At 35.7% G+C, this 14,209-nt stretch overlaps 1 protein-coding gene and 1 long non-coding RNA gene across 2 annotated transcripts; both read left to right on the top strand.

Moving 5' to 3' along the window:
* Positions 1-247: 247 nt before the first annotated feature.
* LOC144704680 (putative calcium-binding protein CML45) lies at positions 248-1,039 on the top strand. Its single transcript, XM_078577183.1, has one exon. It carries the CDS (start codon positions 360-362, stop codon positions 903-905), a length of 546 nt encoding a protein of 181 aa, XP_078433309.1. The 5' UTR covers positions 248-359; the 3' UTR covers positions 906-1,039.
* Positions 1,040-11,103: 10,064 nt separating this feature from the next.
* Positions 11,104-12,700, top strand: LOC144704477 (uncharacterized). The gene is made up of 2 exons (XR_013581820.1): positions 11,104-11,754; positions 12,416-12,700. It is a non-coding gene; the product is annotated as an uncharacterized LOC144704477 (long non-coding RNA).
* The last annotated feature ends 1,509 nt before the right edge of the window (positions 12,701-14,209 follow it).

Genomic DNA, 14,209 nt, shown 5'->3' with positions numbered 1-14,209 from the left:
TATTCAGATCTGGAGAATATCTTATGGTATGTGGACAGCGTTTAGGCTAAGTATCCTAAGTCAGCGTTTCTCATTCTTGCACGCATCCGGACCTGGCCCGGAGTCATTTTCACGCGTATATAATTGACCGAGTCACCGACTCCCTTCACATAGAGAAGAAACAGGGAGAGACCATACAACAATGGAAAAATATTAAACTATATTACACTTGGAAGATAAAATGTCTCTAAAAGCTTTCCTGCACGTCCTGGCAGCTTCCTCCTCGCGGGCTATTAAAATTGCCAGGATCTTCTTCTCCTCCGGCGAAATTGAGAGCTCCTCCCGTTTCTCAAACTTTCCAACAAAAAAACAAAGTGAGGATGGAGAAGTGGCTCTCTAGTTTTTCCTCCTCTCCTCTCTTCCCAGCGGACGTTAACAAGACCATAGTTTTCGTCTTCTTTTCCTCTTTCCTTACCTGGGTCTCCAGAGTCAAGAACTTCTACGCGAGGTTCCTTCACGCTGCGGGGATCTTCTCTGCCGGGTCAAAGCATGGTGTAGAGGAGAAAAAGACAGAGAAGGAAGACGATCTAAGGATCACAGCTAAGGAGATGAGACTGGTAATGAAGACGATCGGAATAAGTTGCACTGGAAGGGAAGATTTGGACATCTGTGCTGGCGATATGAGACGGATATTCGACGTGGAGCCGAGCTTAGATGAGATGCAGGAAGCATTTTCCGTATTCGACGTGAACGGAGATGGGTTCATAGACGCGGAGGAGCTGCAGATTGTGCTTTGCAGGTTGGGCTTCCGGGAAATCGCCACGGTAGAGAACTGCCGGCGGATGATAAGCGCCTGCGAGAATAAAAGTGATGGGAAACTAGACTTTTTTGAGTTCGTCCATGTTTTGGAAATCAGTTGTTCATGATGTCCACTCCTGTGTTTCTGTTTTCCTCTTCCATCTTTTGTACAGAGAGCAAGAGGTATGACTTCCTTTGTTCAACATGAAGAACAAAATACAGAGCAGGTCCGTGGATCATGCTTGTTTTAGATTCTCGCTGATTTGTGGATGTCCAGTCTTGTTGCTACTCAATTTCAGCCTCTTAAGGATCGTCACAAGATAAAAATGATTCTAACTAAGATGTCGATTAATCATGTATTGTTTTTCATCGCTTGATCTATAACAAGTTATAGATGCCATGAACGACACAGAGTTTGGCGTAAGGATCTACAGTCGTATATGATCGACACGGAATTATCTCTAACGGCTGGTGATGTCTCAGCATGAGAACACAAGTGATATAATAATGTATCTTTTGTTTTCTTATTTGTGTTCTGGTAGGTCGACTCATAAATGGTTCTAGAGAGTCATCTATAATTTAAGATCCCGCACAATTAGTCAATGTCCCAATTTGGTCTAACCAAACTGATTTTTTTTTCCCTTTACGGCAAGCACATTCATGAAAGAGTAATGGTTGGAAAATATAGACTCGGACGCGCACATCGGAAGATGTTGTTGGGCAGTTAATTCTGACTCAGTTATTTTAGGAGTCGGTAGTTTTTAATAGGGGAAATACTACGTATCATCACCAACTCTCTGTTTTGTTCAAAAAATAGCACAAACTCTGTGTTTTGTCCAAAATATAGCATGCGCCAACAAGAAGACGCCAAGTGGCGTCTTCTTTTTTGTCCAGCGATGGTCAAAATGCTGACGTGGATTCCACTGTGGTAGCCAGGTGGACTCCACGTCGGCATCCACGCCAGGTAGACTCCACGTCAGCATTTTGACCATCGCTGGCCGTTGCCGCCGCTGCCCGTCGCGGCCCGTCGCGGGCGGATTCCACCGTGGCTGCCCGTCGCTGGCCGTTGCCGCCGCGGGCGCCCGTCTCTGGCCGCCGCCGCCCGTCGCCGGCCGCTGCCGCCGCTGCCGCCGCCGCCGTCCGTCTCCGGCCGCCTCCGCCGTCGCCGGCCGCCCGTCTTTTTCTCGTTTTCTCACCCTCTTCCTCTGTCCTTCCCGTTTTCTCCTTCTCATCGTCTCTCCCTCTCTCCACTCGTTCTCTCTCTCTCGACCTCTCTCCCCCTCTCCTGCTCCTTCTCTCTCCCTCGCTCTCTCTCCTCTCCGTCTCACCCTCGCTCCCGCTAGTTCTCTCTGTCTCTCATCCCTCTCTCTCGTGCTCTCTGTCTCTCGCCCCCTCTCCCCCCTCTCTTTCTCGTTCTCTTGGTCTCTCGCCTAGTTCTCTCCCCCTAACTCTTTCTCGTTCTCTCCCCCGAACAAGTGGAAGAATGAGGCTGAAACTACGGGAGAGGGAGGGGGCGGAAAGAGAGAGAACGAGAAAGAGAGAGGGGATGAGAGACAGAGAGCAATCAAATCATTCCCAATCCTTGAACATAATTCACCTCTGAATCTAAAAACCAACATGCCGTTCACCACATATGGATGGACAAAAATATCATTACTAGAATCTCAGGAGAGTACCACTGAATTGACAAGGTTTTCACCGCTTGAAGATGATGCTGCAATCAAGAAAGTTTTTATGTGGATAAAAAAGGGTGTAAATGACAGTAGGATAGGGAGAGAGATCCTGAGATGGACAGAAGGATAGAGACACATGATGGCACATATGACGAAGAGAGGGGGCATTAATCAGGATTCTTTTGAATCATTAAGAAATGTCATATTTTATAAATATTTATATGTATTAGGATAAAAATTATATTCCTAAAAGTTTCAATCCATATTATTTCCTGATATTTATAATATTTTTAGTACCAAATGGAATTCTTGAAGTGATTAAAATAATGTAACGTGTTCTTATAATTTTACGTCAAAACTTACCTGGGAGTTCGAGTTTTTAAAGTGTGTTCCTCCATCCCTGATGATTTCTCAGGAACATCTGTAGCTACAAAGGACATAATGAGTAACTAATTTTGCAGAAGTCTTGAGGTATTTATCCTTTGTTAAACTTGTTCTACCGACTATGAGACATAATTAATGAATATGAGTATGTGTTTGTACCTTCTAAGGTGGGTAAAATGGATGCATGGAATCAATGCCACATATATATAAAATTCCCATTTCAGGATTACTAAATATACATTTTTTCTATCCTGGAGACATTTTACTCATATCAGGATCATTTTTACTGCTCAAAAGTTATTGTGCAACTTTGAAGATTTTTTTCCAGAGGAAGCTACAAAGAAGAATCTTTTTTCATGTAAATTTTATGGTGGTGATATTTTCACAATGTTTGAGGACACATGGTAATGACAATTTATTGCTGTTCTCCAGCGATGTATCCTCTCCCACAATTCAACCATCAATTTAAATTACAAGTCGACACCATAATCTAAATTATTGCCAATGACATCAAACCCGAATTTATTTTTTGAAGAAAATCACTGCCAAATTTATCAATCTAGATGAATGAGTTTCCTGCATCTGATTAGAGTAAAATAAAATGAATCATCTCGACCTTAAAAATTTGAATAAACTTACAGTAGAAACCAATAATTTCCTTATTATTACAATATTTCATTATTGGTTTAAAATGAATGACATTTATTATAGAATTCAAAAGATCATTTAATATATCTTATTTATTATTGAATATTATGAATAATTAAAACTCACCTGATGACTCTAGTTTGTGCTTGATTGTAATCAAAATAAAACTTTCATCCCATCTCTACATTCGATACCAACTTGTTCCAGTAGACTTTTTAGTTAATTTTAATGTATAAATGTCAAAAAATATTTTGTCTTAATATTAAGTTATTTTTAGGACATAAAACATGCTTTTCAGTTGGTTTGGAAGACTTGTAATGAAAATGGAATTATATGACTGATTAGATTTAAGTCATTGTGATTCTTCAAAAATCTTTTGGATCTTAGTAAAAACACTTAAAAGGAGAACATTTTGTTTAACCAGCTAATTAGGCCTATTCCCTCTCATTTCTGTATGTTTTAGAATAAGACTCTCATTTGTGTCTTTTTATAGTATTTTCTCCCAATTTATTAAATAAGAGCAACATGTTCCTGAAAAATTGTATCTGTCACTAGGTGTGTGATAAAACAATTAAGTTCAAATATGTCAACTATGGAAGAATAATATAATCTTACATACGGGCACAAATCAATGAAGGCTCAAATCCTTAGAAATAATGTGATAGTGAAATTTTAATTTATATTTATTAAATGTAATTACATTGAGAAATATATATTTATATCTTATTTAACCAAAGTTATCCAAAATTAAAAATAATTTTTGGAAATTTATGGAAATTATAGTAAGAAATACCAATTAAATTCAATTTAAATACCTTAGGTAGAGCTTCAATATTTTTGGGTTGAAGTGTGCAAGGGCCAAGCGGAATGGAGTGGATATTACCACTGCCCATTGCAATGGTAATGTCATCAGATATGTGTCGACAACTAGGGTAAGATGTATGAATCTATCACCATTGGATACAAAAAAGTGCGATGGAGTGGTGAGTTTTTTTTCACCTTCAGAACTTGATCTCACCATCTCACCTTTTGTCACTCATTGCTATAGGTACCCATCTATTCCTCATCTACTCCCAAGTTTTATTTTCTTCTTCCTCTTGTGATTTCATTCTTTCATGATATATTTTCCTTTCTATCTCCTTTGTTTTCATCTCCCTCTTCTCATCTTATTTCACCCTTCCCCTACTAGCATAGGATCAATGTTATGATGATTATATTTGATAAAAAAATTCCTTGTTTTTATAATAATATTAGGTTTTGTTCTTATTTTTGAAGCATGTATTGTCATTATTTTTATCAACCCATTTATCATCTTGTGTGTAGGTGGTACAGACCATACTGTCTACCGTATCATGAATTTTTTTATCCTAATTTTTCTTACACCCTTCTAGTGTATTCTGCTTATTCATTTATAATTGGGAGTAATCTATCTGAGTATGATATGTATATCTGGTATCCCTTAGATACATGTATCCATTTCTTTGGAGCCATCCATCATCCTCTACTTTATTTACATGTAGTTAGATAGGAGCCTCACTGCACATCCTGGAATGATACATAGTGGATACTAACTATCTTTTATTTTCAGGTAGGAGAAAAGTTAGCCAGAATTATAAATGGTAAGTAACCGCCACTAGTGAATGGTTGACATAGATACAAATAAATAAGAGAGCATCACCTGGATTATAGTATCACCCACTGTGAAGTAGGTTCAATCCTCAAGATCACCAGATTTTTTTGAGATCATAAGGGATTCTATCATGTGCACTCTAGAGTTATAAAATTAGAGGTGTAGTTGATATCTTTCACACAGCATTCTGATGCTTTTAGGTTCGTGAGGTGAATGAGTAATCAATGGGTTTTAGAGGCCATTGCAATAATTTAAGTGAGAAGGTGTCTGATAACATACATTTCTAGTAGGTCAATATGATGACATTTATATATCTATTTGTTTTTTATTTTCTTTTGGCTATTCTTTCTTTCTATGAAGCCTAAATGATTCAATGTAGTCTAAGAAAGATGTTTGATTTTATGATATAAACTCATTTTTAGACTTTTTTGATGTTACATTTTGAACCAACATGACTTTTTGAGTCAAAATATGACTTTTCCTTTAATTTTCTACATTATATTTATGAATATATGATTTTTTCTAAGTTCAAAAACATATAAATTTTATTTTGGGATCTATAATCAATTTTATATGAATTTATTAAAGACTTTTGGGCTTAATAATTTGACATGCCACGTGTTGCCATTCGATTTTCATCAAATGATGACTAATTAACATGTGGGTTAATGATTAAGAATGGCCTATCATTAAGAAAGATGACATTACGGTATCACAAATTGTGATGCCGTAATGGCCAATCATTTCCCAACCATTTTTTATGTATTGTAATAAGTAGGGATGCCATGACCCAATCACAAATGATGACATTTCATTCTCAATGAATGTGGTTGCGTGGATAGAGGGTACCATAATCAAGTAAATGCTTTTTTTTATTGTTATACGGATAAAAGTCAAAAGTCATGGAATTATCACTGCATGTTGCAACTATATATACATGTGGTTTCACATGTTGTCAGCTCATTGGGCAGGAAAAAGGAAACATTGGTGTGGCATGCACTGACACAACAATACATCGCTAATCTAAAATTAATGTTTCTTATATTTCTCTTCTTGTCTTTTTTGTGCGCAGGATACATGTCACCTCCCTAACCATCGATATGGAATGACATGTGAGAATCCACATCAAAGGATCGGGATGTTGGTGAATATTAAAGAAGAAACCCACAATGTGACATGACGGTTGCAGCACGGATGAGGAGAGAAACCTTTAAGTGAAATCAAAGGCCATGAATTGTCCAACTTGAGAGCTTGATATCCTACAATCCAAAGGGCCAATTTAAGCAAGTTTCATCTTTCTCTCCTCTATTTTTATGGTTGGACATATAATATGAGCTCCCAATCTTTGAACTTGCTTCCTCCTAAAGAGGATGATTGAAAGTGAAGTTTCTGAATATCCATTAAGGTTTCTTGGTGTCCCGAGTCTTGGAAGAATGTCAATTGTGAAGTGAGGGGGTTGATCTGCATGAGGAATTTACCTTGATCCTGACAGAACATTATATAAGGTATGTCTGTTACCTAACATATATCATTCTCCATTTCATCCTTTAGTTAAATCCATATCATCACATCCTTCCACAATCATACATTCACATCATCCCCATCAGATCAATTTAGTATCTTCTCATCCATATAAAACCCTACAAATACATTCCATCTCCTCTCCTCCATATCACTTACTGTTATCAAATATCTTTTTTCTCTGTTACTCTCTTTTATCTTCTACGTCTTTCCTCTTATTTTTCTTTATATCATTCTTTGTATCCAACTATTTTCACCATATTTATCTTATCAACCTTTCTTATCCTATATGTATCACTTCTCAATCTCTTAAAATCACAATATCAGAGTTATTTCCCTGAGATTGGTTCCTTGTGGAGAATATCCATACTCATCCAGTATATAGAATTATTACTTGAGTATGATTTTATTTTTTAGTGATTAAAATTACAATGAAGTATATAGAATTATTACATACGAAACCCTAATTTTCAGGTTTATTAGTAATAATTGTCATTAATGGGTAAATGAGCCCACCAAGTGAGCAGGGATCCCTGTCCATTGTGTACGTGGTGAAAAGTTAGGTTTCAAGTTCATTATTTGATGATGATGATGGCTTACACAAAACATTATACTAATAATGACAAATTTAGCTAGAATTTGGACACACACTTCTTATTTTTACATATGGATCCTTATGCACAAATACAAGGATACTTCTATTTTTATCCATTAAGCATAATTCACTTATGGAAGGGTTTCATGACTGGTGCTCTCATAAAAGCCTTGTTATACCATAACTATAAAAATAATATACCGTCAAATTCATCTTTCAGCCCGAGGCAGTAAATCATGAAGGAAGTACTCTCATCATTGTGACAAGTAGGGTGTATTTGTGTCATAGTATCACCTTATCCTGCATCAATGATCTCATGAGCAGAGGACATTACTTATTTTCCCACAATAGTGTCCAAAAGATGGTTGAAAATCCTTCAATTCCCACTTATCACGAAAGATCTGTTCCCGCTTCACTCTTGTAGTTAAAATGCATACCTTTTCTGAGTATTTCATGCTTCATATGAGCCAACGTAACGGTCTCCTGCATGATGTTCTGTTGTGTCATGCGCTCAAGTTAGATCATATTTCTGTCAATTAATTTATGCTTCTCACACAACTCTAGGTACTGTATGCGTTTATGGGGGATTGCATGACACTCTAGGATGCATCTACGCCCTTGTTCTTCCCTTGAAATGTGTGTTCCCTATTCCTTTCCCCATATGTCACATTGATGAAAATTTAATTGCAATGTAAACTTTAAATAAATATTTTCAATTACAGTATTAGACATAATGAAACCTCAATGATTTAGAATCTCATTTGGAGCCCTCAGTCCCTTCCCAGTTGGCATCCTCCCACTTCGATGTGTTCACCCCAACCCTGTCTCATGGGATGCCTCACCATTGCATCCCGATCGTCACCCCCACCCAGAAGAAAAAAATTAAAAAATGAAATTCCTAAAAGTTTGAAAAACACACAAAATTAAATGATAAAAATAAAATGATTATGAAAAAATATCAAATTAATAACAAAATAAAATATTTTCAATGAAATTCACTTCGCAATGGCCCCCAAGCATTTTGTGTGTGATGTTCCATCAAGTTGGGCTGTCCAGAAGGAACATTTTTCATACCCATATAATGGTGCAAAAGTCTATGATCTACAAAGGGTGTGAACCTCACTTTTTTACCTTCGTTACCACTTCTCCAGATATGCCCAATATTCTACGATAGAAAGTAAACATAAAGGAGGGAGAGGAATATAAGAGATATCTGATTCAATATTATATATATAATAACTAATGATTTCTATTTATATTTTAAGGATTATTAGCTATTGAGATGAAGCAATTAGATCGTTGTGAACATTCGGTGCAACAATCTAGAGTACACCAAGTGTCAAGTGCAAATGAACTTATTAGGTGATCTATTAATATTTGAAGTATACCTATATTGGAATCAAGTAATATTAACGAATGAAAAATTAGGGGTGACCAATCAATGGAATACATTTCAGCACAATGTTACATATGGTTCTATGAGGCAACAATTTGAATAAAAAGAAAACTATTATTCAATTGTAAAATTCATTGAGTTTTCTTGCCCCAAAATCAGATTCCCAAAGCAAAATATTCATGCCAAACTTCTTGGTATTTTCATAAATTTGACCACTAGAAATCATTTTGGATAATCTCAATAAATCTTAAACTAGAGATCTCAAGTAAAAATAAGTATTTTAGTGGCATGTAATTTATATAATTTTATTCACTTAATTTAAAATTGGAATTTAGTGTTAAGATAATTTTTCCGATTCTTTTTTATGCAAAAAATTATAAAATTTCTAGCTAAACTTATAAATGATGGTCAAATTGCAAAGCACACACATTAATTTGTTAAAAAATTAATTTCCAACTAGCTATGATCTAAAAAAAATTATATTTTTGGATTTTTACATTTTTAGGAATACATGAACAAAAATATAATAAAAATTTAAATAAAATAAATTAAATAAATAATATTTATTAATTAAATGAACTGATTTGAGACATTATGAGAAAATTTTTGGAATGTTAAGGGCAAGAAATAAATCAAAGATACCTAATAACTTCATCCCATATTTAGTATACAGTAGTTGAGGGCTATGGTGCACAAAGAGGGCAGCACTGCTAGAAGCGTAATTTGGTGGCAGCATGATACGTACAAAGTATACTATGAAATTTGATAAATGTGTATTGGGAAAATCTTATATGGTATCCAGATAAATAAAATCCAGGAAAATTAAGGAACAAATCTGAGCGGAAAAGGTGGGAGACCCCTTGAACCTCTATAGAGGTAGCCCATTTAAGAAGTTTGGTGCTTCTCCTTCAAGTATCGTTCTCCAAGCTTCATACCACTTTGACCTTCACTCTTGATGAATTAGGAATTGTACCAAATGAGATTTTGATGGGGTTTTTAACTCTCTCAATTGAAATTGGGAAAAAAATCCAAGGGTCAAACAACCAAGGAGGGAAGGATTTTAAAATTTCCGAGACTCCACCTGGTGGATGGATTTTAGAATTTAGAGCCAGGTAAATATTTAAAATATTTAACTAATGCAAAAAGATGTTTTATACATGCTTTGCTATTTTTAGATGATACATATTAGTAATGTAGCACATAATGAACTATTTAGTGTTATTAAATATTTAATTTTAATTCAGTTAATGTTATTAACCAGGTAGTCGAAGTTTTATTAAATCTTTAAATAAAGGGCATGATGAAATATTTAAGTTGAATAAGAAAGACATGAGATTAGAAAGTTATCGGGCATATCATAAAGCAAGCTCATGTAAATGTGAAATGATTTGAAGGTAAGTGGAACTTTTGTGGTGGATACAATACTAAATCAACATTTTTTTGCCTAACCAAGGGCGATGGATCATGAATTCTAGTAGATTTATTTTGATAAAAAGGAGAGCTAATGAAATTGTATTTCGATATTAATCCATCCATCTAACAAATACTAATGAAATGCATTCATAGTATATGTTTGAAAGATTTCATCATTATTTTATGCATTGAATTGTTTAGCATAATGTATGTTATTATTTATTTTAAGCTCATTTGTATTATGCATATAAATATTTTTATAGTATTGTGTTTTGAGACCTCAAATAGAACGGTATACAAATTATTTCGGTGATATTTTATGATATTTTTCAGGCCATTATTGGATCACAGTGTGAGATTAGTAGGCTAGAAGATTGGGCGGTAGATTATCTGGTCACAAGAATAATTTAGAAGTCTGGCAGGAGTAAGAAAAAAAGAACTAAAAAATGGACTTGAGAATTCCTGGATGATGTGGGTCAAAAAGGCTAAAGGATTAGGCTACAATGAGCTAAATTGACTGACTTAACTCAACTCAAACAGAGTGTTCCCAAATTTAAGTAATGTGGGATGTGTGGAAAGCTGAGATAGGGTCACACACACGATGAGCCATCACAAACACATGTAGGGTTTGACGGTCCTAGTCCGGTTCATACTTTTAGCAAGGACCTAAACTTTACCTAAGGATCGGTCCGGTTCCAGTCCCATGCCGGTCCTGGTCCAGTCATGTTGACTAGTCAAAGTCAAAGAAAAAAAGTCGAGAAAAAATGGTATGGACTTCTCGTCAAATGGAAAATTTATTGTAAAGTCACTCATAAACTCATCTTGAAAATTGAAAAGAAAAATAAAATAAAAAGAAGAAAATAATAGAAGATTGAAAGATGAATTATTGAACAATAAAGAAGTTTTAAAGAAGAAGAGAGGGAGATGAAACGGAAGAAGGTAAAGAAACATAATAAGAAATAATAAAATCAGGAGAAAGAGGACTCAGGAAAATAGTAGGAAAAAGGTTACAGAGAAGAAAAGGTAAAAGAAGACAATAAAAGGGGAAGACTCACAGAGCGGGAGACAGCGAGAAGGAGAGAGAGAGAGAGAGAGAGAGAGAGAGAGCGTGCACAAGAGAGAGAGAACGGGAGAGAGAGAGTGTGTGTGTACACAAGAGAGAGAGAAGGAACATGCGAGCATGTTGAAGACACGTGTGTCTATGAGAACATTGAGGATGCACCTCAACTGCTGTCACTGCCAGTAATGACACAACAACTAGGGAAGGTCCGTTCGTGCGAGCTAACATGCAAATGTGCAAATTTCGTACATTATACAGCACACAATATTCGCACACCGCGCCCCCATGTCCCTTCGTCTGGCCACCCTCTCCTTTGAGTCCTCTCTTGTATGAAGGATGTCCACTGTAAAGGAAGGTCTGTTTGCTTCATCCATCGTTATCAATCACCCGCCCCCTTCATAGCCTCCCTCCAAGAACCATTTTCCCCCTCACCTCAATCTCTCCAAATCCATCTTCTTCCCCCTTGTCTCTCTATCTGGAGTGCTCTCCAGTGGCAGAGGGCTCCCCCAGAATCTGATTCGCGTTCTGTATCATACGATCTAATTTCCTATTTCTGGTCCCTTTTCTTCTTCTTCCATTTGGATCGCTTTGGAGGGGCTGAGATCTATTATTTGTCGTTGAGCTTCTGATTTTGACTTGTTCTACGATCCTCTTCAGGTACCTTCTTCGAATTTAGATGTAATTTTCTGCCAATTTATCCTTCAGTTTCTGTTTAATTTTGTGTCTCTTTTTCTGTTCTTCTTCTTCTTCTTCTCTCTATTCTTCTTCTTCTTGTTTCTTCTCTTATGTCTATTAATTTTATTCTTCTTGTCTTCTTTATCTTCTTCCTCTTATTTTTTCTTACATTTTTCTTCCTTCTCTTCTTTTTTTTTTCTTCTCCCCTTCACTCTTTTTTTCTGTCCCTATCATTTTTTCTTGTATGGCTATAAATTCTTCAGTTCTTAGTTCATTTCTCTTCTTCTTCTTCTTCTACCATTTTATTTTCTTCTCTTCTTCTTTTATTTTTCCTTCTTCATTCATTTGTGTTCCCGGAAAAGGTTGAAGGTTTCTCCTCTGTATTAACAATACAAAATCATAAATCTTAAACTTCTCTAATTTTTCTTCATATCCGTCATTGATAACTCTGAAACTACCAGAAATTAAAAAACATTGATTCCAAGTTCTCTACGCCTGTCCTTCAGCATTTTTCACTGCAAGAAATTTGTCATTTGTTAAGCTTCATGAAGCATTGAACTCCAAATTTGTTGGTGCAATTATACTGAAATCGACCTACCATGTATTGAAAGATATTTTTTAAAACTAATGTTTTGAGATGCAGGCTCATTCGAGAGCTGTTAACAACTTGAGAAATCCTGTTATTTGGAGTTGTTTACATCTTACATGTCCTATTAAAGTTAAAGATGCTGTTGGAGAAGAATCAAAGGAAAGAGATGAGGCTCGCTCACCGGAAGGATGCGCCACTGCGTTCGGCTTGGGGATTAGGAGTTAAAGTCTGTATATTCACTTCTCACTGAACCATCTTACGGAACGACATATTTGGAAAAGGATGAGAAGAAATCAGGCTGACCCTTGCTTGGAGGGTTTGTCATCCATTTCATTTCCCCATGCAGTTTTTCAAAAGTTCACCTCGTAATTTTGCGTCTTGTAGTCTAAGTAAAACTAGATATCTGGCATGCTTACTTTCATTCTGCCAGAAGGTGCCGTTGTTATTCCATGTAACATTCCAATATGTCATTGGCATGGTTAAGATTTAACATAATATTTGAATGAAGGTGCAGAAAAGATCTGTTAAAACTATAACTTTGTGGAAACCTGGTTTAGGTTAAAAAGTTTGGTGAAACTTCGACAGGTGAACACTTCCTGTTGATGTTCAAATAACATTTATTACGGGCACTAATCTAGCATCTATAGATAAAGCAGCAAGTATACTCTAATGTCCATGCCCTGTGATGTTTATAAGTATTCAAGCTAATATTGAGGTCAGAAGTTTGGCAAGTCGTCATTTTTCAAGTCCTTGATGAACAAGGCACTTCTGAGCTGAAAATCCAGTTTTAATAAATCAAGATGAAGTCAAAAAGTGGTGAAATTTGTGTCTTTGCTTATGTGTTGATGATGTTGTGTAAACGACCAATATTTTGAGAGTCATATTGTACGACTTGAGACCCCAATGAAGTCCTTCCATCTTAAACTCAGATTTGCATGGCCAGCTTTTCCTTCTAATTTTGTAGCCTTTGTTTCCTGTTTTGGGATGTATGATTGAGTTAAGTGTCTCCAGGCTTGTGTTGTGGTGCTGTTGGGTATTCAAGTAAGAACACCATTTTCGAGTAAAATTCGTCCTCCCGTAGGTCTGGTGATAGCCTTCCTAATTACTTCTATTGGCATGAGCAGTTCATCAGATTAAGTTTATGGACTCTTCTATGCTTTCACAGTGCTTAAACTCAGATTTGCATGGCCAGCTTTTCCTTCTAATTTTGTAGCCTTTGTTTCCTGTTTTGGGATGTATGATTGAGTTAAGTGTCTCCAGGCTTGTGTTGTGGTGCTGTTGGGTATTCAAGTAAGAACACCATTTTCGAGTAAAATTTGTCCTCCCGTAGGTCTGGTGATAGCCTTCCTAATTACTTCTATTGGCATGAGCAGTTCATCAGATTAAGTTTATGGACTCTTCTATTGGCATGACAATTTCCTAATTTTTTATTAGGAAATTGGAAGGATAATGGCCGAAGCGTCACAACTAACTTAGAATTTAATATTGTTTATTACATTAAAAAATATTTGTAGAATTAATTAAGAATTTTCTAGACTTTTAACGACTATTTTTGCCTTAGAAATGATTAGTGACTTCTATTGATTTTTAAAATATTTTTTAAGCGTTCATTTTAAATTATTTTTGCCTTAGAAATGATTTTTAAAATTAATTAAAACTTTTCTATAATTTTGATGACTTCTATTGATTATATTATGATTTTAACGGTTTATTTTTTTTATTATGTTTTGCCTTAGGGATAATTCTTAAAATTAATTAAGACTTTTTTAGAATTTTAATGACTTCTATTGATTATATTATAAAATTAATGGTTATTGTTTTACAAATTACGATTGATTTATAAAAATA

The sequence above is a fragment of the Wolffia australiana genome, chromosome 6 (genome assembly GCF_029677425.1).
Source record: "Wolffia australiana isolate 7733 chromosome 6, ASM2967742v1".
In the NCBI taxonomy this organism is placed as follows: Eukaryota; Viridiplantae; Streptophyta; class Magnoliopsida; order Alismatales; family Araceae; genus Wolffia; species Wolffia australiana.
This window is presented reverse-complemented; position numbering and strand designations above follow the sequence as displayed.

Coding starts and splice junctions, on each gene's coding strand:
- LOC144704680 (XM_078577183.1), top strand. CDS start 360: ATGGAGAAGTGGCTCTCTAGTTTTTCCTCCTCTCCTCTCTTCCCAGCG.